The 24,481-nt window shown below is 36.7% G+C and overlaps 1 protein-coding gene across 1 annotated transcript in view; it reads left to right on the forward strand.

Moving 5' to 3' along the window:
* The window catches only part of Cttnbp2 (cortactin binding protein 2), a 454,755-nt gene that overhangs the window by 163,997 nt on the left and 266,277 nt on the right, over window positions 1–24,481 (forward strand). The window contains exon 3 of the mRNA XM_087204593.1: window positions 18,372–18,474. Within this exon, the coding sequence (XP_087060719.1) occupies window positions 18,466–18,474 (9 nt within the window). The 5' untranslated portion in view covers window positions 18,372–18,465. The remainder of the gene's footprint in view (window positions 1–18,371; window positions 18,475–24,481) is intronic.

Consider the following 24,481-nt stretch of genomic DNA (forward strand, 5'->3'; position numbering starts at 1 on the left):
AATTTTTTCAATAGGTTTATCATTGGTGGCACATATTTTCATTATATTTTTAGTCTAGAATTAAATGCACAGATAATACCAGTTTTGTGGTGGTGAAGCTTAATTGTCAATTGATTGGTTTGGGAGTTACCCAGGATATTAGTGAAACACATTTATGGTTGTGTTTGAATAGGTCATGGAAGTATAACCTTGGGGTCTGTATCTGGTCCTTGGCCCCTTCCTCCCTGGTTCTGTTCTTCTGCTGTACTTCCTCGCTGCTATGAGATGAACAGCACTCCTCTGCCAAGTCCTTTCATCATGATGTTTTTGGTTTCGAGCCAGCCAACGATGGACTGAACCCTCTGAAACTATGAGCCAAATAAACTTCTTTAAATTGTGGTTGTCAGGTATTTTTCCCCCACCAACAGGAAAGCTGACTAATATAAACTTATTATCAGAAGTTCAATTAAATTCAGCTCACATGTATTAAGTCCTTTTTATATGTTCGGTATTATGGTGAATATTGAAACAAAATAAAAACAAATGAGACACATCGAAGCTCTTGGGAATATATAGGTGAATTTAGGATGAATAGATAGTGCCAGGAATATCAGGAGAACATGGATGGGGGACAGTACAAAGACGGAAGAAATCAGAAGAAACTGGGCTTGTTAAACTTCTCAGAGGAGGTGACACCTGAGCAGATGATGACAAGAATGGGCAAAAGATAGAGTATTACAAATCCAAGGACATTCTCTCCTTCTTCCCAAATCTGCCAGGGAAACTCCTTCAATACTATTGAATAATATCCAGATACCCTTTCTGGATTAGCCCTTTCTTCTAATGACCCAACCATGCTTAAGTGTCTTTTGTCTTTAAAATTATGATAAATACTAGGTATAAATTGTTCCCTGGGACCTAAAGTGTAATAAGTGACACATTTCTTTAGTTTTCTAAATATAATTACATTCACTTGCAGGCTTCACTCATAAAAGTTATGGAGAAGTCCAATGTCACTCATTTGGTGCAGCTCCTCTCTCACCTCAGATTTAAAGACTTGGAGAAGAATGTGGGTGATGTTATTTTCATGTGCCTCCACTAATGGCAGCACTTTCTCCTTGCTCAGCTCAGCCACTGTAAACACTGAGGTTCTCAAGGCCTCAGTTCTTTTTTTTTTTTTTTGCCACAACAAGCCTTTGTTAGGGGAATAGATCTGCCGGGCTGTCTCTGAACAAAGGAGAGACAAAAGCAATATGGCCGGGGCAGGGAGAGTCTTTTATAGAGACTAGGGTGGGGTTTGTAGGGGCTGAGATGGGGTTGAGTGACGTAGTGACTAAGGAATGGAGGAGCCAGTGATGTCACTAGGTGGTAGGAGGTGAGCGGGTATTTGGTTACTTTCTAGGCGGAAACAGGGGCATGCTGGGAAGAAGGGTTTATTCTTTGGTGGGAGAAACCATCTTGGCATGATGTCACACAGGGGAGGGGGGAAAGCATGATAGGAAGAGGGCAGCTACTATACATAATAGTTGCTGAGGTGGTGGGAGACCTATCATTCCAGGCTTTTGTTTTATGATAGTTGGACAAAGGTCTCCTTCTTCTGGAGCTACTTCCTGCTGACAAGGGTTGAAGATCAGGGCTAGATCTGGATCTGATGAGGCCCATGGCAAGTGGGGACCTCTTCCTTTTGCCGTACTGGCTGGTACCCTGCCATGATGAACTCCATGACTGTCTGATTGGTGAATGCCCTCAATCATTCCTGCAAGAAATTTTGAAAACAGTGAACCAGGCATGGTCCAAAACAGAGAATTAAACAGATAATACTGAGGGGTCCCAAGAGTAGTAATAGCCAGGGGAGCCATGAGCTCCAGGAACCAAACATACCCCACCATTGATTAGTACCTTGGGGGGCATATCTATCTGGCCCATTGAGCTTTAATTTTTTTCATTTGACATGTAATTTTTTTATTCATTATTTACATAGGTTTTACAGAGACAGCTGGATGTTTAGGGGCTCATTTGTTATAGAAGTAGGAGACTGTTATGGAAGTAAAAGATCATAGCTCCTGATCTAAGGGCCCATGTGTTATGTCCTTGCTCTTAGAGAATGAGTGGAAAAGTGATAAACACAATTTATATAACCTTTATAATCCTTTTTTTTTTTTTGGAATATAAAAGGTGTATGTAACTGAGCAAATGTCTTTTGGAGGCCAACATACCGATGAGTGTAGTGTTACTATGAACCTGACTTGTCCTTTAAATTCAAGGCCATGAAAACACATTTTAGGTTGACAGTTCCAGCAAAGCCATGGAATAGTTGTGTAAAGGACAGTTTTATTCCTGTATCTCTCAGTTTTTGGAGGCCTCCTAGATATATTTAAAAATAAAGAGAACTGATAACCTTAACAAGGCCAACTTAAGGTGATCAAGTGTAACATAAAAGGCTTGATCTTTTTAGACACGGTTAGGTATCCAGGAAATATGAGCACAATGAGAGAAGAGACATCATAAACAGAGAACAAAGATGTACATTATTTTAAAAGGAATAAATCTTGTAGCTGCTTGGTATAGAACTTATCCTGACTGTGGCTGACAAGCAGGTGATTTTTTCCCAATACTCTTATTTATGGTTTTTTGTCTTTTTGTTTTTGATATAGTTAATTAGTTATCACAGAATCAGAAAAACACTTACCTAAAAGGAGAGATCTGGAGACCAGTGGTTTCTAGGATTGGACACCTGTAAAACACTTATTTTAATTTTTCTGAAAAGAATCTGTACACACTTGTAGCTAATTAATGATTTTCCCTTCTATTTAGTACCCAAAGTTTTGTCTTTTTGAAATGGCTGTGTCATGAGTGAACCAAAAGGTTTTAATGGGTGGGCTATGTCTTAATTTTTCTGAAGTCTAGCTTTATTATTATGTCATTGTTTTATACCTCTTTTGGTAATTTTTTCTGCTGAGTGTTTCAGACCAAGTTAAAGTGAGACCTGTGTCAATCAATATGAACCTCTTGTTGTCTATTAAGGTCAGTTAACTCTCCCCAGGCCATTACTTTGGAACCATCCATAGTGCCTCTCTGTTTTTCTGTCAGTGTCAGCCGTCAGGATGGGTCATGGCCTTGCTTGACCAAGTTGCTTTCAGTGAAAGCACTGGAGATTTTTTTCTTGGTGACCTTCCTTTGGCACACAGTACATTATGCCCTGGTGTCCAGCAATCTCCCAGTTTAGGAGGTTGAGTGACTTACCAAAGATGTAGGACCCTGTAGAGAAGGTTCCCTCATGTTCTGGAACTTTGTTGACCTTGAGGGGCCAGGGCCAAAATATTGGCTGTCCTCATAGCCCAGTTACCTTTTACTTTTGGTCTCCAAACTTTAGTTGTTGAACACCCAGAAGAGAAGGTCAACAGCGTTAGCATTGTAACAAGAGTAATGAACTTAACTATTATAATTTTACCTGAATAACAAGCATTTTGGAATTTAAAATATAGAGAACTGTTATCAGTCATGGTTATTTTTTAGTAGTTGAATTCCTGTAGAATATTAACAGAAAAAGAGCCACAAATAATATTTTAACATGACAATTATGATGACTTTACCTTTGTAACACATTTAAATGTCCATCTTGATATAAAATAGCCATTATTAAATGTACTCATTTTTTAAAAACACCAAAAGTTTTTATCTAAATTATTATCTTTTTTAAAAAATAAAAAATAAATAAATTATCTTTTGATAGGATACCATCTAAAGAAAATATCTCAACCCATATATGTATCTGTTGTCATAAATAGCTGGAGTGTATGAAAAGGCAAATATCTGAATCAAAAAGAGGTTATTATCACAAACAAATATTAGAAAACCTGTACAGTCAGAAAGTACAAATACATTTAGTACACTAGAAAAAATAAAACATTGTTATTGTTGTTTTTTACAGGATATTTAGTCCTTTGAAAATGACCAGTGTAAGCACACCATAATAACATATTTAGAATTTATCCCTTTGATGATAATGATATAAACAGTATAATAATATATTTAAGTAATATTTATTTCTCTAAGTCTTTTATAAGGCTATGAAAACTATCGGGTCAGTCTGTTGTAAGATGAAAACTGTTGAGGTCCCCCTAGTGAACAAAGACTGGAAAATATTTCCATGCAGCCGCTCCTTTGTTCACCAAGGGGAGCATGCCTTGAACTTAATAACCTTTATCTATAAACAAGACAGCTGTACAATTGGACAAAAAACAAAGATATAAGACAATTTCTAAAACTAGAGTGCACTCAAATATATTTAGCCCAATGGAATTATAATCTCTTTATAATTTTAGGTTTATAATTATAAATAAGACTATTTAAAACTTTTTGTAAGTCAATTAACAGAGATCTCTTGTAAAATTAAAATCAGAAGGAATGAAACTTCTATTCCTGTAAACCTTTATAAGAAACTTAAAACCATCAAGCAAACATATATATTTCCTTCACAAATCGCTTTTGCACACCTTCTTGACATACCTAGGCCTTTTGGTCTTGTCCTTTTAACCAGACATATAAAATCCTTTTATATCAAAAATATATCTTTTACTTATAGCTTTTTAAATATTTTGTCTCCGACTCACTATAAACCTTTTATGAGGCAGAGAGTCATATGGTCTCTGTGGCCTCTATCTGCCTAGCCTAGCTGAGAGTCCCACTGTGGGAAATTTTTTGATATAGACATCAGGATTAGAGAAGAAGGAGCCTAAGCATTTTTTAATTTGAGAAAGATCAAAGAAAGAGAATGGCACATGTACTCTAACAGTGCCCTTGGTCCCAGCAACCTCTCAGAGAGGCATCTGTGTGGGTGGGGCTGATGTTGGAAGGGTGGGTAGCAAGAATGGGTTTGGGGAGATGGTGGGGATGGGGGAGGAGGAGGTAAAGGAGGGTCACAAGATGGCGGAGAAGAGCCACGTGGTGAGGTGGAAGGAGACAAAGGAGAGGTACAAGATGGCGGAGAAGGAGGGTCACAAGATGGCAGGGGAGAAGAAGCATGGGACAAGGCAGAAGGGTTTAGAGGGTTATAAGGTGGGGGAAGTGTGAGTGGTGAGTGATCAGCTGGATTGAATGTGTTGGAATCAGAAAGAGTGGAATCGGGAAGGGTGGACCGTGAAGCTCGGGGTAGGAGTACTTGAGAAGGAGAACAGGTTTGACAGAGGGAGGGTCGAGAGCATAGGTAGAAAAAAGGCTTGTACATAAGGGATTTCTGACCATTTGCCATTGCACTGACAGGAGTTAAAATCGAAAGTGCCATTTTTGGGCCATGGAAACCCATTATCTAATTTATACTGAGGCCAAACCTGATTACAATAGAAAACAAGTCTTTTTGGCTTAAAGTCTGGTCCCAACAATCCGAGAGGTTGGAGTTGTGCCAGAAGGCAGCCCAGAGGTGTTGAGGGAGGGGGTTTGGATTGTTGGGCCCCCATGTTAGAGCGGGTGAGGAGGAGGAGGAAGCTCCTGGGAAGAAGGACAAAGGGGAGAAGCATCCTTGTCCCCTTTGACAATCTCCAAGTGAGTCTCCCAGAGGGAGAGAACGAGAGGAGCCGAGCTGATGGGACATCTCCCAGGGGCACGGTCCTGGGCCCAGTGGCCATGGGGGTTTCTCTGACCAAGCGCTTGGATTTCTGAGAAGTCCCTGGAGGGAGAGAGAATGAGACAGAGAACCCGACGAGAGGGAGGCTGAACTCCCTACTCACCCAGACATTGGTAACTGGTGTGGATGAGTAGTGTCAGCAATTACAAAGGTAGAAAGCCCTGGAGGGTCCTGGCAATGGTAGTTATGGTCCGATGGAGATGGCCAAAAGGTCAATCAACCCCATCCTGTGGGGGGATCATCCATTAATGGACCATCTACCATCCAAGTCACGGCACCAGAAATGTCAGGTAAAAGGGCTGAAGACCAAGACCAGACCAGGCCACAACAAACCTTTATTAGGGGAATAGATCTGCCAGGCTGTCTCTGAACAAAGGAGAGACAAAAGCCAAGGCCTCAGTTCTTACTAATTGTTTCTTACATAGGCTCTATCATCTTGGCATACAGCAACTCTCTTGTTGATGTTTAAGATCCAACACCTCCCTGAAGTTAGAGTTCTTTCCTTTACTTAGCCCTCCAAGTTCACGTGTGGCTATTGAACCACCTGAATGAGAATCACCTAGAGTGCTTGTTGCGCTTAAGATACTATAATTATTCAGGGCACCACTATATTCTCAACATCAAGACTGTGAAGAGATTGTCTCCACTGGAGCCTGTCCTCCCTCTACTATCACCAGTTATTCTTTTATTTTCATATGCTCGTGTACACATCTGTTTCTCTTCCATGGACAAAAGGTTCTGAACCTGGGTTTGACTCTTTTGGGATATTTGATAGGAGCAAGGAAAGAAAAGAGACACTAATTTTTTGTATGATGAGTATATGATAATAAATAAACAATAATTACAAAAGCAAATCCAAGAACAGAAAACATCAGTGCATTTCTTTAACAAGTCAATTAATAATAAGAAAGTATAGCAAATTTCTTTTGACATTACTGTTCTAGCCTCCTAAACCCATACAATCTCTTCTCCATATCCAAGCTTTCAGGAAGAATAATTCATACTCTTTCCACTTAGATTAACCCTGTTTTCTGATCCATTATGAAGTCTTGTAATGAAAGGATGGATGCTCACCTTTGGAAAAAACATGAGAGCCTGAAAAATAACTACCTTCATTGAAGCCATGTTAAGCTAAAGTGTGGAACCCTTCCAAAAATTCTGGACCCCATGTAAGCTACTAGCAACCCTTCTGACACAATGGGGAAGGGTCAGGCAATTCCTGAAATTGACCCCTTTTAAACTACCTTGTCAATTCTGAAGATTTAATAATTTAATGATGTAACATAATGAAATATGATATTATTTTCAAGGATTTATGGTGTAAACTTCATATTCGAAACAGTGGTGGATACTATAATATAAAAGCATATGTGAAAGTCAAAAGAAAGTTATCAACTCTGCTTACTAGAGTAAAAGAAAACTTAAGGAAAAAGACACTTGGAGCAAACAAAGTATGATTAACTGCTACTGAACTATTTGAGAAGTTTGGTGTTTCCTTTTCATTTTTTTTATAATTCCTGTTTCCATGGTGGTATTATTATATAGCTTATACCATTTCCATTTTTCTGCTACTTAACAATCATTCCTCTTTTCACTTTTATGATGCTAGTATCTCTTGTAAGAATTTTCCTAAATCCGATTCTCAATCATTTTCTCTAATCCATATTATTTTAAAATAATTTCATCTAAAATTGCAAACTCATCTAGCCCCAAAATAATGATTCTCAAATCCCTGTTCCTAGCCCAGTTGACCTCTCCATTTATGAGCTGAGTGACCATCCAGTCACATAAGCCAGATACTCAGATCTGAACCAGGATTCACTATATACATGTTACCAGTCACCAAACCTTAGCAATTCATCTTCTAACTATAGCCCAAATTCACTATATCCCCTGTTGCCACTGAGTTGTTTCAAGTTTTCATTATTTCTTACCTTATCCACTGAAGTTCCTGTCTAATTCACCTTTCTATTTCCAGGCTTCCTTTGTTTCCAACACATTTTCTGTGCCAGCTATTTATTTATTAAGTAAAAATTGAATAGTATAAGTCTCTTTTTTAAAAGCCTTAATTGTTTTTGTCTCTCTCAAAACTCTTGGTTACATCAACAGAAATGCAACTTAAACTGGCTGGCACAATAATATATACATTCATATATATATGAATTTGCTGGATTATAAAGTCCAGAGAGAGCAGCATAGTCATCTCCATCCACTCCTACAAGGGCATCAGGATTCCCTCTGCACCCCTAAGCTTGCTTGCTTTCTGTTGACTTTATTCTTAGGCAACACTCCCAAGAGGTAGCAAAATGAGTACAAGCAACTCTAAAATTAAATTTTTTTCAATTTTGGCTCTCTGGCAGAAAGAGGGCACCTCCTTCCTTATACTTTCATCAAATTCAAGGGAAAAGTCTTATGTCCTGTCTTGACTGGCATGAACACTCCTATTGTACACAGAATACCTCCAATGATGTCCATGTTTAAACCCCAGAAACTGTGACTATGTTACCTTGTATGGAAAAAGGAATTTTGCAGATGTAATTAAGAACCTTTAGTTTCAGTGTTTATCACAGATTATTCAGATGAGCCTAATGTAATCACAGTCTTTATGAGAAGAAGGCAGAGGAATAATAGTCATAATAAGAGATATGATGACAAAAGAAGAGGTCAGAGAAAAATTTGAAACAGACTATGCTGCTGATCTTGAAGATGCATTTAGGAGCCCTGAGCAAAAGAATGCAGGTAGCCCAAGGAGCTGGGAAAGACCAAGAAAAATATTCTTTTCTAAGGCAGCAAAATGCTGATATCTTGATTTAAGAAGATCTGACCTCCAGGATTGTAAGAAAATAAACTTATATTTAAAACACTGTGGTAATTTATTGCAGCAGAAATAGGGAGTTAATTTATAACTCTTTTAACTATTACTGTGGTTATTATGATGGAATCCTTTGATGGCCAGGCCTCAGTCATGTGCCCATGAAAGTAGGACAGTTTGATTCCTCCAAATACTGTTAGAGACATATAGTTCTCCGAGGAAAGTTGAAATATAGCTACCTGCATGCATAGGAAAGAGATGCCTGAAAGGTGAAAGTTACAAATATTCTCCATTGTCTTCCAAATGAAGACTCTCACTGGAACTATCAATGGCACCTAACATCTGGTCATTTCTTTCTCTACTGTTTCCTCGTTCTTTTTGTGTATCCTCTGCCTGTGCAACCTTTCCTTCCTTTTTCATCTAATTCTTACTTGTCCCTGAAGTCAGCTCACCTTCTCCTCTCTAGAACATCTTCCTGAATGGCCCGACCCAGTTGACCTTTCTCAATCACACTCCTACTATAGCATTTATCACTCTTGCTTAAAAGTGACGTTAAACTCAATTGTCATTCTCATAACCAATCATAGTGTTGGAAAAAAACATGTAAACTTGACTTTATAAACAAAATAGACTATTGGCTATTTTTTGAAACCTTATTGCCATGGAAATAAACATCAGTATGGCAGGAGGGATTCAATATGACTATATTTGATATAGTTCAATAAGCTGGCATTTCTTTTTTATACTTTTCTCTAAAAAGATTCCAGATTCATTTAGAAATCTACTTTTTATGTGATAATTGACAGTATTATTACTTGAGCATCATGTAACTGGAAACAATTGCTATCCATTGATAAAATTGCTTTCAGTTTCTGCCATGACTCTTGACACGATTGCTACTTACTTTAGAATTTAATTTAAGAAAAATAAACCTAATGCTAATATTGAGGGGTCTGATTAGATATTAATTCAATCCTCTCTGGTTAAAATAGCACAATAAAGTAGATTAAAAAACAGATGTTTCTTTTCTTGTTCCTGTTTTTTAATACGAATTGATCTGCTTCATGCCAATAAATTCTCCTGACATTTTACAGTCATGGCACTAAATCACTAAGGCATCCATGTCAAATGAAAAAGCTGCTGAAAGTAATAGTATTAAATGATGATTTTTAGGTCCTGTCACCAATTTAAAATATATTCTTCATGAGATATTGGATTTATATGTTAATGGCTATATTTCACCAGTGCTGAGTAATATATATCGCTGCTACAGTATATCTATACTAAAAAGTTTCTAAACCTCCAAGGACCCTTTGACTGAGAGAAGTATTGAAATAAATCAATGAAAGTGACCACAGCTTATTTTCTGAGCATGGCACATCAGGGCTGTTTGACAGAATGAGCACAGTGTTTGCTTGTTTTTAATCCAGTAATATCCCTTAATTTTTGCAAGGTGTGGAAAGCAGTTTGATGGACCCCAGGAAATAGATTTGGTGATTTCATGCACAGAATGAAAGGGCTAAAAGGAAATAGGAATGGTTTCAAGTCAGTTGTCCTCCTTTTGCAAAAACCAGGCTTTCTTTTATTTTAATATCAAACCTAGATTTCTCTAAGGAATTTTATATAACAGCAGTGCCAATTAGTCTGATGTGGCTGTTCTTATACATACTTGTTCTGTATTATCATCATTATTCAATTTGCTAACCTAAAAAAGTAAATTTAAGGAAGTAAATGAGTAAGCAGCTATATTTCACCATGCTGGCATGGAAGTAATTCTAAAGAAATGCAGTAATTCTTTACAAAGTTACTCAGTGCTGGTACCCAGAGATGCCTTCACATAATTTGCCTCCTAGTAGAGTGCCCTACCTTTTCTCCTGTCCCCAGGCCTGGCCTACTTGCCCTCATCAGCCGCTGTTCATAATCTGCTCTGTACCTCTGCTTCAAGAAGGAACAGCTTGACCTGGGCTGTGAAACAGCTTTCTCAGCTTCTTCATAATTATTTTAATGTTTAAATGTTTTGTGAACTCAAAAAGGAAAGATTTTATGATGTTTTCTTCTATGAATTTCAGTGCAACATACTTCTTTGAGGATTGGCACAGAAGTGTCCTTGTTCCTTGCCTATGGAAAGAAGAGTCTACATATGTATACAGATTTTTAAAATATACTCTTCAGATGATGTTAGTGGTGCTGTATACTGGTAAAAACATAATCTTTGCTTAGGAAAGCAACACCTGTCTGAGCTGCACACGGGGCAGAGCAGTTAGGGTAGAGAGGGATCCTGGCTTCTTCCTTCCTCCAGCCCTCCAGGCTCCTGCCAGTGCCTCCAGTTGCTCAGCTCTGTGTAAACCAACAGAGACAAAAGTCTCTAGACTGTATGTAAACTCAGAGAGCCCAAAGTCCCAAATATATGACAAAGAACTGAGCAAGAAAATGATGGATTCATCTAAGCACAAACAAGCACAGGACTGACATACAGAGTTTCTCATGTACATCATAATCTTTTAATTAATAACTACTCACATATTTACAGATTTACTTTATTTTTCAGACAATTAGAGGCAGAATCATCAATTAGTCATTTTCTTTTTTTGTTGTTATTTTCATATGGCAAATCACAGAGACACAGCATGAACTAATGAGAGGACAAAAGCCAAAACACAGTCATATATAGGTAAAACACAATGACTTTTAACATAATGCTTGTTTGCACAAAGGAAGCTTTGGCATGTGTTAGGTTTAATTCATCCACTTACTTACATTTGAAAAGTATCTTTGGATCTTTAGTGCTCTGGCTGCTTCTACACAAAGGGTGGTGTTTTGAATGTTTCCCTTTTCTAGGTCTGTGTGCATGCATATCTGTTGGGAGGGTGTTGGAAATAAGGAGTGGTGAAGAAATAAGACTTCAAAAGCAGAGGAAATGTGAAATCCTAGGGAGACATGCATCATTCAATATAAGTATGCTTTTGTTGACCAGACTATTTTTCATCTTGTTATTAAGTATCAATAACACATAAAGTTCTAAAAAAAGAAACTTCTGGCCAACCACATTTCCATTTTACACTGGAGAGTAGAGCACCTATCATACGTGACACTTCAGGCACAGGCTGAACTATGGCACACAAAGGTCTGTTCATACCATGTTGTGGTTGAGAATGGTACCTTCAGCTGCTTTGCAGAATTAGGAAAGTCATATTCACCAATCGATGATGTGAGGTTGAGCAGAAAAGCTCCCCCAAGTGCCCCAGAAGTGGAATTCAGTGTACAGTGATGCAGTGAAGTGGAAAAAGATAGGGCATAGGCCTAAGTCAATTTGTAATTATTTTTTATTGAATGTGACACTACTGGGGGAAACTTTCCGCAAATGTTTATCAAGCTAAGATATTTCTTTTAACACACAACAGCTTTTCTCAGTGAATGGCGACTATTTGTCTTACTCCAGAGAGAAGTCTGGAATAATGAGAACTGATAAAATAAAAACAAAAATACTGGTTAGGATACCAAACATTTTAGTGATGTAGACAGGGAAGAGGCACAGGCTACACTCTAATCAGGTATAAACGTTGGAATAGGTAGTAAGAAATGACAGCTAACTACTATAGTTCATTTATTCTAAAAGTTATTCAGGTAAGAAAGAAAAAAAACAATAGTCAATCTCTAGTGACAGGAAGGAGAGACATTTTTGTGTCTCTCAAGACTGGAGAAACCAATGCACATTTCATGGTTAAGATGAAAAAACCCTATGGAAAAAATGAGAATGTGAGAGTGAATAACTGGAGATCAACAAAACTCTGGATACACTAAAAGAAGTAGGATGGGAAAGCCTTAAAGGCATTGGTTTCAAAGATTCTAAGAGATGCCTTATAAAACATTTGAAACCACCTTTCCTCTGATACCTGATGAAAACAAAAGAGAGCAAGCTTATAACATATAAAGCTTCATCACCTCAGTGACTTGGTGTTCAAGAGGTTGAAGGCTGGGCAGGAAGACCAGAGGAGGACAGGAATGTGAGTCAGAGCCAGGTAGCTATAGAACAAGGAGGTCTACACTGTAAAGCAAAGAAAGGCCATGGTCCAACATAAGGTCACTTTCATGGCAGTGTAGCAAGGGACAGAAGGTTGCAATTTAAGTGAGCACTGGTGAAGGAAGGGTCTGGGGTTAGGTTTTAATTTCAGTGTATTTGCCAGCATTGCAGCATTTGGAGGCAAATGGCTGTCTGGCTGGTAGGGAAAAGTGATTGCCGAGTAAGACAATGTCCATCATGGATAAAAAGAACAAAGCAAAAGACCAGTTCTTAAAACTAGCCGTAGAGTTGGAGTATGATTAATAGCATACTTACTCTGGTGAGCCATGGTTTGAAGTACTTCCTTTAAACAAGACTGAGGTCTAGTTCAGAGGCAGGTTGGATGGTGTTGGGCTGTATTACCCTTTGTGGAACAAGAAAGGGGGAGACAGGCGAAGTCAGATAAAGCAGGAGTGAAAGAGGTCAGAGTCAATGGCTTTACTTTGGTTGGGAGAGTAAGAGATTTCAGTTGCTAAAAGCTGGATAAGGGGAGAGATTTGGGCTTGAAGCTAGAGAAAAATTCTGTACTAGCTCTTTGGGCTAGAGCACAAGCAACCTACAAGTGAGGCCAGAGGAGACAGCCAAGTAGCAGAGATGTTCAGTTAACATAAGATGCATGGATTCATAGTAGACCAAAGTCATCTTCATTTTACCCTCACACAGCTGCCACTCTTAATCTTTTAAAAGAATTTTTCAGCTTCTGTTTAAACCCTTTTGTTAGTTTTGTACCTGCTTTGGTTCAAATTTTTAAATTTCAATCCTTAAATAGTCTAATAGTCTTGCTGCAATGCTTCATATCACTGAACAATAATATCAAAATCTTTTATATTTTCATTTGGTTTACAAATGAATTGTACCTTTATTTTATTTTCTAATGGACAGTTCCTCAACCTAAATTATGTATTTCCTTTCAGAAACTAAATTTGGTTTTGGAGAGGACAAGAGCATGATGCACCTGAAAACAAAGGATAAAATATAATGTGCTAATATGAAAATAGAGTGGAAAGAAATCCATGAAGAAGAAATTAGATGTTAAGTGAGAGTGTAACACTAAGAACTCCTCGCCTCACAGTTTGAGAACTACTTGTCTAAATTGTATCTTCTGACTGATTGAACTGGAATTATATTACTTGCAGGCTCAGTAGCCTATCACTCAGAAATAGCAAGAAATAAAATTGGTTGTGTATGAATTATTCACAAAGGTGTGTCAATTATTATGACAGAACCTGACCCAATGATCATTTCCTTTTCACCAAACAAAAGAAATTGTGCCCAGTTTTGTTCTCATGGCAGTCAGCAAGGTAATTTGATTATCTTAGTTAATCCATTTAAAAAACCATGTCACTTATTGCCTAATATGTATTTTTTTCAAATACAAAGTAAACAGAAAAATAGCTAACTCGGCTATGTTGAATGTTATATACATCTAACATCCATCTTAATTTCCTAGTCCCTGAATAAGTGGAGTGGCACTTTGTCAAAATACCAGTGAAGCCCTTTCAAATCTTTTTGTACATACAGCAATGTAAAAATACCAAAAGTTGTTATTGGGAGAAACTCACAAAGTTGACTCTCTTTTAAAGTTTTCAGTAACAATGCTTTGCACATAGGTCAGATCTTTCATCTGGGGAATTGAGGAGTAATGAATAATAATTTGCCTGTTTCACAAAAAGGAAAGGGTGTATAAAATTATTCCTAATTTCTTCTGTTGACCCACTTAACTAAATCTATTGTTTGAGAAATGAGCCAAGAGAATACTAAGAACAAAGATTGAATAGTAAATTGAATTTGAGCTATTATTCTGTGGTAAATGTTAGGAAATCTCCTTTAAGGAATGTCAACAGATAGATAATGGAGGCCAGTGTGTCACAGCGGCTTTTCTGTGCCAGTCACTTAATGCTTTAAAAATATGTGTATTCCGGGGGATTTAGTTCAGTGGTTCCAGTGCCTGCCTGGCAAGTACAAGGTCCCAAGTTCAATCCCTGGTACCAAAAATAATTATTAATAAATTAGAAATAAAAATATGTATATTCCATACTGAAAGTTTTACTGATTAATATAATCTTGAAGAAAAAAGCCTATTTTGAGGCAAAAATGATTTATTATATATCATATAAGGATAAATACGTGATTATGAAACATTGACATGAATGTTATTCTGATATTTTCAAATTGTTCTTAGTATTGCTCCTATGTCTACCTTCTCTAAAAGGTGGTTGTATTTTTTTAATATGATGTGAATGAACATTCTGATTCATTACTTAAATATCTCAATGGCTTCCTCTTACCTATAAGGCAAAGCCAAAACTGTTTGAGTCTGGATTCTTCAGTTTATGACCTGCCTGTGTGAAATGAACTCTTGCTCTACCCTCCACAGAGTCCAAGCTGGTTCTCAGTGTCAGTTCTCTCCTTCTCTGGTAGTAATAGAACCTTGAATTTGAGCTACCACATGGTCTCCCAGCAGATTTCTAGTCGTAGCAACTGCACCTTACCCTAATTCAGATGTTATAGTACGTATACAGAGAAATTAGGGTACATGGAGAAAAAAGCCTGGGGTTTTAAACCCAAAGCTTACCTACAGCGTCCTTTTCACATTGCCCCAGGATCAGATGATGGCTGTGTTGTTTTCCCAGCAAAACCCAAAAGGGCATTATAATTCTTCTCACTATAGCAATATGTGGAAAGTAGTTTCGAATATATTGACTCATTGGTGTGAGGCAGCTGCAAGTTAGTACACTTAGAGTACATACATAATAGGGGAAGCAACAAAAGCAGCAGAATAGCTAGAGCTTTGGCCTGTTACCAACAGAGACCAAAACTGGATCCATTATACTCACGAAGACTGCAAATCATGAAAACAGCATTTAAAATATCCACTGATGTGGACCAGAATTATTTAAAGGGAAAAGAAAATCACTGAGCATTGTAGGATCCTGAAGATATCTACAGCTACTCCTGGGTAAGAGTTCAGTGTGAGATTAATCTTCAGACTTACCTTTATATTTTTCAACTATCAGTACATATGTTTATATATAAGGTAAGAATTTAGAAAATACTTTATAGTTCTTAATCTTATATCTAAGAAGCTCAGAGCTGAAAAACACCAATAGCTGTCAATAATAAAATATATCTGGACTTCTATTTTCAAAATTACAAGGGACTAAAGTTCTTCAGCTAAGTGTGGTGGCACACACCTCTAATCCCAGCTACTTCAGAAACTGAAATAGAAGGATCACAAATTCAAGGCAAGCCTGGGCGATTTAGTGAAACCCTGTCTTAAAATAAATGTAAAAAGAACTGGGGAAAGCACTGGCCTCATATGTGTGAGGCCCTGGATTCTATCCTCCATACAGGAAAAAGAATCTTGAAGACTACCAATATAAAATATGGAAGTATTATGTTAAGTATTTTGTTAACCTCTTTAAAAAGCATATAGGAATTTGCAAGAAAATAAGAAAAGCTTTCTGAAACAGGAGTATGAAGCTAGGCAAGAGAAGTAAGTGAGTCTTGAGGCCGGGCAGCCTTGTAAGGGGGGCGGGGGTGGGGTTGGAGATTAGTGTCATGCACGGGGAGCAGGGGGCACAACTTTGCATGAACGTGTGCTTTGGAGTCAAGATGGAGGCCTGTCATGTAGAGCAGAGACCCCAAAAGGCCTCCACACTGCAGGGAAAGTCAGTAATGAAAAACAAACAAAAGCTGCCTATGCAGATTTGTCAACTCTGACTTTGGAGAAGAGGAAACATATATTTTTGTGATTTGATAGCTAAAAGGCAGAACTTATGGGATCAGGACTTGATAATACACGGTGTGTCCTTTTAATCTGTCAGTTTAGGTGTATATACTCAAAACAGCCCTCAGAAGGAAAGTAAAATAAAGACATTTTTAGAGAAACAAAACACTGAAAGTTTTCTACCAACAGAATCTCTAAAGATGAATTTTAAAAAGACAAATATAAAAGATCAATTTTATACCAAATAGTTTCTCTAGTGTGAGAAACTGAAAGTGTAAATAAGGTCTACAAGGTATAATAGATAATGTGAAATAGGAAGAAAAGGGGCAAAGAGGAAAGGGAAGTGGGAGGGGTAGGGGAAAGGAAAGAAGGGAATGGAATTAATATGAGAAAACGAAAACATTGAAACAAAAGTCTTTGTAAACAGGGAGGGATGGAGGGGTTGAAGGGAGGGCAGGGGAAGAGGGAAAAATAAGAACCAAGAGAGATTATGCAAAGGTGCAAATTTCCAATGATGAATGTCATTATATTGTATACCTAAATTGTACCAATAAAATAAAATTTTAAAAAATAAGAAATAAAAGATCAATTTTAGAAATAGACATGAATTTTAGAAAGCTATTCTCATTTTCTGTTTTATCTTGAGTTCATTTTGATAAATTTTGTTATCCTATGAAAAATTCATTTCGTACAACCTTTCTAAGTCTTGGACATCACATAATTGTTTTTCATTCTGTAGTATGTTTAATTTTTGTTTCTTCAAAGTGTTTCTTTGAAACTTATCTCGTTTTCTTGATCAAACCTTCCAGACAGTTGTTCATTTTCTAATCTTTTCAAAACACAATTTCTAACATTGATCACTCTCTCATGTATTTGTTTTTCATTTCATTATTTTTTGCCTCTATTTTTTCTACTTTTTGAGGTTCTTCTATTATTTTCTACCATTTTAAGGTAGATCAGCTCATTAATTTTCACATTTTCTTCTTTGCTAATAAATGTTTAAATATAAAACATTCCATATACATACTACTCACCTTCATCTCCTAAGTTTTGAGCTATATTTTTATTGTTCATTTCTGATTTTTATTTTTTGTAGCAGGAATTGAACACAGGAAATTGTGCTTGCAAGGCAGGCGCAGTGCCATTGAACTAACTTCCCTTCCCAATTCTGAATATTTTTTAATTTTTAAGCCATCATTTGCTTTTAAAAATTATTTTTAAATTTCCAAAATTTATTTTTTCTGCACATGTGTGCACAAACATAATTTTTCAGTTTCTTTTTATTTTAATTTAATATAATTTGATTTTAGGTAGACATGGAATCCAATAGGAAATTAATTATTTGGAATTTACTCCAATTTACCAGATGTTCTAAAGCATTTTCATGTTTTCATAAATGTTTCAGCTTTTTGGTAAATGTTCCTAGTAACTTGAAAAAAAGCACGCCCAGGATTTTCTATATATTTATGAAGTCGGCATCTGTAAAACCTCCTGCGTAAGAGTCATCCAAAGCAGTTTTTAAATTATAGATTTCTTGTTCTCTTTCCTGAACATTTCTTTCACTAGATCTAATTCTGAACCAACAGGGAGGTTTAGGAAATCCTGCAATAAACCAAACAGTTTTATTGTTCCAGTCAAGACTTCCTTATTTGTTCTGATTTATGTCTATTTGAGCTATTTGTTATTGAGAGTTGTGTTTAAATCTTTCAGTACAGTGGTGGATTTTTTCAACTTTTTTCATTTTTTCTCTTAATTTTGTCATAGATATGCATGTTTGCACCTATACACACACATAAAAATACACATATGCCAATTATATTAAATTCTCTTCAGCCTCTCTCCATTTTATAAAACACAGAAGAGGAAAGTCATGGTAATTGTTTTTAAGTCTTAGAACAAATAAGTGAAATATTACCCATAAACAAAGAGCCTGAGTCACAATAATGGCCCAATAAGTCATAGCTATTATTTTGTGTAAGGTCACTTTTGAAACGAGAATTACTGACCTTTAAGCGCATGTAGCCCATCTATTTAACTTCTGTCTTTGGATCAAACCACCCATTAAAACCGAGTATGGACTATGTTACCTTTCCTCCCCATGAACATGTGAAGGAAACCGGTTTTCCCTGAGTTGAAATGAGAGATTTTTGCTGTTGGTTTTCCACAGGTCACACGACCAGGCATGGATCGGTTGTGCTGGTGTTGCTGAGGATGTTGCTTACTGCCTCCATCAGTGTTGCTGACACAAAGACTTTGAGAAAATGCTAGAGGTAACTGTTAAGTAGCAGCTGGGACCCTCCCAAGGGCCTGTGCCTTCTTTTTGACATTCATATGTAATGATAACACTTCAATTGTCTGCTTTCATTGTTCCTTGTCAGTCACAAAGTTCAGAACTAGTTCATGGCTCAGCTTTAGCAGCTACATAGAAATTCATAACCTTTTGAAGCATAATACACTTTTCCCAACACTTTCTCCTAGCCCATTTACATCTTCTATGCTAATTTAGATTTTTCCTATCCTTTTTATTTATTTATTTTTGCTTTGGAATTTTATTGCATGTATTTATCATTAGTGTCTAAAGTCTTTGTGGCATAAGCCAAAATATGAACACAAGTATAAAGACATAGATGATAAATACTTACAATATATAGATGATTCATGACTTTCTACATATGCATAAATTTCATTTATAACTCAAATGAAAAAGATGGTGGAATTTGGAAGCTTCTATATCAGTATAAAAGACCCTCCTTCAGAAAAGACAAACCATAGAGATATTGTATGAAATATTTTTATTATTCAGAGACAGTAATTAAATGTCTCCCTTAATTAAGTTATATATTACTAAAGCTATAGTTTTTAGAGCAAAATTTAAAATATACAGTATTCATGCATCTTCTGCATCTATAGATACTGCTTCTAGTTTCATAGAAAGATAGTGTCACTTTTTGATTGGCGCTTTACTTATGGCCCTCTGTTGAGTCAAAATGCCATTTTAAAAAGAAATCATTTCTTTTCAGAACAGGATCTTGCTTGCATAGATTTACCTGCTAGAGCCAGGTACAATGGAGCACAGCTGTAATCGCAGCTCTTTGGGAAGCTGAGGCAAGAGGTTTGCGAGTTTAAGTCTCATTTTAGCAACTTAATGAGATCCTGCCCCAAAACAAAAAATTAAAAAATGCTGGGGATGTAGCACAGGGTGAAGGCCCTGAATTCAATGTCCAATATAGTGTGTGTGTGGTGGGGGGGTCTGCTGTGGGGGAAAAAAGAAAACCTGTGTCCATTGGTACAGTCTGCAGGATTCTGGCAATTTCTCAAAATGCATTCTTGCAGGACTGTGGATCCTGATTCTCTTGTCCCAGTCCAAGTAAGATACTCTCCTCGGACAATGTCCCAGTAGTAATTGTGTAGGGGCAGCTGTTTCAAGTGGTTTACTGGAAACATTTGTAAAACAAAACTTTCTTCATACCTCCTAACCTCTTATCGTCTTAACATTAAAACTACCCTTTGTAATCTCCTTGTTTTTCTCACATTGACTGGATCTGAAGGAAACATTTATTTATGCCATAGCAAACACAATTTAACTGGTATTTTGCCTGACATAACAGCTTTGTTTTTGTGCTTGTATAACCTCCTCCTCTGACAGCAGAACTTGGGGAGTGAAGCTTCTTAACAAACTGCCTATGCAATGCCAGCAGAAGACATAGGAACACTGTTATTACAGGAATGCAGCATTGGTTGAGAATTACTTCATTTTTCACTTACTGACTTCAAGAAAAATAATCCAGTGTTAAAGCTGAATATTACTTCAGAAATCAATAAATTGCACTGTAGTTGATTTTTCAGAATTGAGGACAGTTTTTTCACTAGGTAATGGTAGCTGTAGGGCACCATAAATTTTCTTCCAGTATCTTCATGTGATCCACAAAGACTAAGAAAGGTAATAATGCATGTCAGTCCAGGGGGAGGCTAGATAAATATAGTTTAAGATTAAATTATTTGCTAGCAAAACAAGAATTGTTAGATCACAGCTTGCAGTATCAACCATTTTTATAAATACATGTATGGAAGAAACGAAGTGAAAGTAATGAACTCTTCCCCTGGAAACAGCTGTGGTTTTCAAATTCTGTTAAAAAGGGTCTTGGTTTTAAGAGGGACTACAAAATAAAAACTCTTCACAAGTAAATCAAGACTATAAAAGCAGGGATTGCTCTTTTTCAGTGGCATAATATTTTTTAAGATACTTGTGGAATATTTATGGGAAACAATATTCTGTTTTGAAAGTCCATTGTTGGGCCATTATTCATCTTGTTTATAACTTCCTCGTGGCATTGTTCAGATTATTGTCCCAAGAACAAAAGACAAGATAAAATACCACTTTGAAAAGACAATATCTCCCTGAATCCCTCTTATGCCCTTAACAACATATATTATACTCTCTTTTCTATATTTTGAACAGAAAATGATTAAAAAGGAATCAGTGGTCTTTGTAGCCCCCAGTGAATTCCGGACAAAATGGTACTTGAAGCTACATAGAACCCTTTTGGTAAAGGTCCTCACTGTAAGCTGCACAGTCATCATAAAAGCAGGGGGAAGGAGAGAGGGAGGTTGCCCTTGGGACTTTCTAGAGTACAAGAGCAGAGCTGTGTGCTCATTTTGTTACTGTTTCTCCCATAACTATACTCCAAGTCTCTTATTATCTTTGTCATGTAGTTGGAGAGTGTCTATACCAGAGGCACTTATTAGGATTCTACCTGAAGAAAAATGAATGAGGAGATGAATTCTATTAATTTAGGAGTCTCCAAGTTGGCTCAGACCTGACTCTATCCCTGTACTCTCTTGAACTTCAGATTCCCCAAATATAGGGGCTAATCCTTTCCAGCTGCTTTCAAGATTGGAAAATCTAATTTACAGAGCCATAAATTTCCCATTAATGACAACCATCTATGAGTGTATATTACACGTTATGAAAAAGAAATAACCTGCCCCCATTTTGCCTTCCTTTTGCTTTGGATCATTTGTATCATGTATTGTTAACCAAGACTCCACAAGGAAATACAATTAGCATTATCAGCATTAATGCTGAGAGTTGAGAAGGAGCTAGATGTCTATGCAGAATTCAGGAAAAAAAGTAACTCTAATAGTGTGATCTAATTTAAAGATGGTAGCAATTGATCAATGTCCCTGAAATTTTAACTGTTAGTCAGTTTTGCAATACTGTAACAAAATACTTGAGACAAATAAACTTTAAAAAAGGAAAAGTTTGGGCCAGGGATTTAGCTCAGTGTCACCAAGCCTGCCTCACAAGCACAAGGTTGAGTTCAATCCCTGGTACAAAAACAAAACAAAAAAAGGAAAAGTTTGCTTTAGCTCACCATTTCAGAGCCTTCAGTGCATGATCAACTGAACCTATCACCTTGGGGCTTTGGTGGTGCCATGTGTCAGTGGCAGGAGCATGTCGTGAAGGAAGTTGCTTCTCTTATTGTAGCCAAAAATGAAACAGAGAGGAGGGAGCTGGAGTCTGAATATCTCCTTCAAGGGAAAACCCAAAGTAATCCACCTTCCTCCCCTAGGTTCCACCTCTTACAGGTTCCAACACTTTTCAAAAAGCCACAGGAGGATGACCAACCCTTTATCATATGAGCCCTTTTGGGACACTTATCCAAACCACAGGACTTGTCCTCAAAGAATACAGATTAAAATAAGACATAGGAATAAATCCTATTTAAGGAAATGTGATTTTAAAAAATTAACACAAGAGGGCTGGGGATTTAACTCAGTGGTTCCACCACCTGCCTCGCAAGTGCAAGGTACTGAGTTAGATCCCCAGTACCAAAATATATATATATATATATATATGAGAGCAGGGAAAGGAAAAAGATCCATTTCCAGCTGGGGTGAACTGGGAAGTATTTCGAAGAGGCTTGTTTTTATCTGACTCATGCTATTTCCCATCAGTGCTGAAAAACTCATTACCTTGTGCACAGATAAATTGAGTGATGCTGAAATTAAGATAAACTGGTATGACAACACCAAGTCTTAGACTATCTGTACTTCTTCCAAACAGCAAAAAACATTTTGTTCCCTTGGTTGATCACTGTTTTTAAAAGTCAGTCTCCAACTCCACTTGAGATGTCCTGGTAAACAAGTGTCCCTTCTGGCACTGTGGGTTGGGTTACTGCCCTTTTAGACCTGAATGTTTTAATAATTTCTTGTCCCTTGCTAGAATTTATTTGGAAGAAAATATAAAAGATGAATGTTACTTGCCATCTGCATTGTTACTTAGGATTGTGTATAATGCCTAAGTGACAGTCAGATTTGTCTATGATGGTGTAAAGGACAGAAGAAAGTATTTACCCATTAGGCATCTGAATGAGGATAGGACCTGAATAATGAAGACCCCCGAAGATGGCGACTCAGACTTCATATCAAGTATCTGGTGAATCATAATTTTCTCCCCTAGAAAAAGGCTTATTAATCTGTTTTTGAGGAAACAAAACACCAGGAAAAGAAATAATCCAGTACTAGGATCTTTCAAGAGGAACAAAAACATGGTTTCTTTTGGACTGTATTCAGATCCTCATTTAACGCTCATGCCAATAAACTGGGAAGCAAAATGTTCTCATAAAAAAAATATATAATATGGTCTGAAAGATGCTGCAGAAAATGCCAGAGAGGCTGAGAAAATTATGAATCAAGGTCAGCTTATCAACATACTATTCGAATAGGACTTTTTCCCCCCTATTGAAAACTCATTCCTTTTCTTTCTGAAGTTTGCATTCTTTCTCTTTAAGAAAAATGAGAAACTTTTGGAGTTTTAGATGTCAGGAGTTAGTATTTATTGAGTGCTTATTTTATACTAAGCACTTTACACGCTTCATTACATTCTTCCATCTTCTGTGCAGTATCATCATCATTAGACAGGTGAGGACATAGAAGCTCAGAAAATGAGTGTCTTGATTTTGGGTATCCAGGAAGCAAATGTGAAAGGTAGCACTCAGAGTTTCTCTAACTCAAAGCCTGTACATGTTCCTGTGGGCCACCATGCCACAGACACTTTCAAGGTGACAGCTGTACCTAAATACCTGCCTGACCAGGAGTTAGTATCCATGTCAAAAATCTAATAGTGTTGCTTATTGTTAAGTGTCTGTGATAGGAGTAAGATATGGTTATGGAAGAACACAAGTTAAATCATCAAAGAAAATCACTTAGACCACCAAACATAGAAACAAAACCAGGGGAAAAACTTGCTAGTATGCAGCAATAAATTTGATACTTATGAAAATATTAGATAGAATTTTTATATTTTATGTGATAAAATGTTGAAGTATGATGTTGATGTCCTGCTGTATTTTTCTAAGGCTTTCTACATTTATTCTGGAACCCTTCCAAACTAGCCGAACAGCTATAATATTTGTGATGTTTCTGAGTTTAGGAAAGCTGGAGCTCATGAGCAGACTGTGTTTTATCTGTCCTTGCTCCTGTTCTGAATGGCTTTTGATCTTCCTTCTCTAAGTTTCATCTTTTCCATGGCATATGTATGACTTTAGTGTGTAGAATTTTAGTTTGAAGTTATAAAAAAGAATAAAAATTATCATTAAAGTTCTTGCAATTTTAACACTTGGCATATTGTAATTTAAAATTCTCTTTATGTTTTTATAAAACATATGTATTATCATCAGTGATTTTGAAAGGTATTAGTTAAATTTCAGTAATCATGGAACAACTGAAGATTATCAAATTGGTTATTCATCTCAGTTATCCAAAAATATCTGTGTTCAATAGAATTAAGCTGAGATTGTTATTTAAAATTTAACTAGTAAAACCATGAAATATAAAACATTGCATTAAAATTAAAGCATTGAGGTTTTTTTCCTCTGGGGGTGGTTACCTCAGCTCTGTTTTTTACAGTTTAATCTATGTGTCTCATGATCATTTTAAAGTTATTGTTCTATTTTTAATTGACATACAATAGTACACATAGGGTAGAGTGCAATAATTTAATATTTGTATAAAATGTACAATGAGCAAATCCAGATAGTTAGCATTTTTTTGTGTTGCAAACCTTCAAATCCCTCCTTTCTGGCTGTTTTGGCATAGATTATAAGTTATTGTATACAATTTCCCATTATACAGGAAAATAATGTTTGTGATACTTTTAAAGCTTATTTAATGCTTCGGGATATTAAGTGGAAAAGGTATAATCCAAACCTTTAGGACTTCAGGTCCAGTTGTCATTCTGCTACCTCATGATTGGCTCTGAACTTATGTTTCTCC

The sequence above is a fragment of the Heterocephalus glaber genome, unplaced genomic scaffold (genome assembly GCF_053883595.1).
Source record: "Heterocephalus glaber isolate CG9 unplaced genomic scaffold, H.glaber_assembly_v1.0 deba00000546, whole genome shotgun sequence".
In the NCBI taxonomy this organism is placed as follows: domain Eukaryota; kingdom Metazoa; phylum Chordata; class Mammalia; order Rodentia; family Bathyergidae; genus Heterocephalus; species Heterocephalus glaber.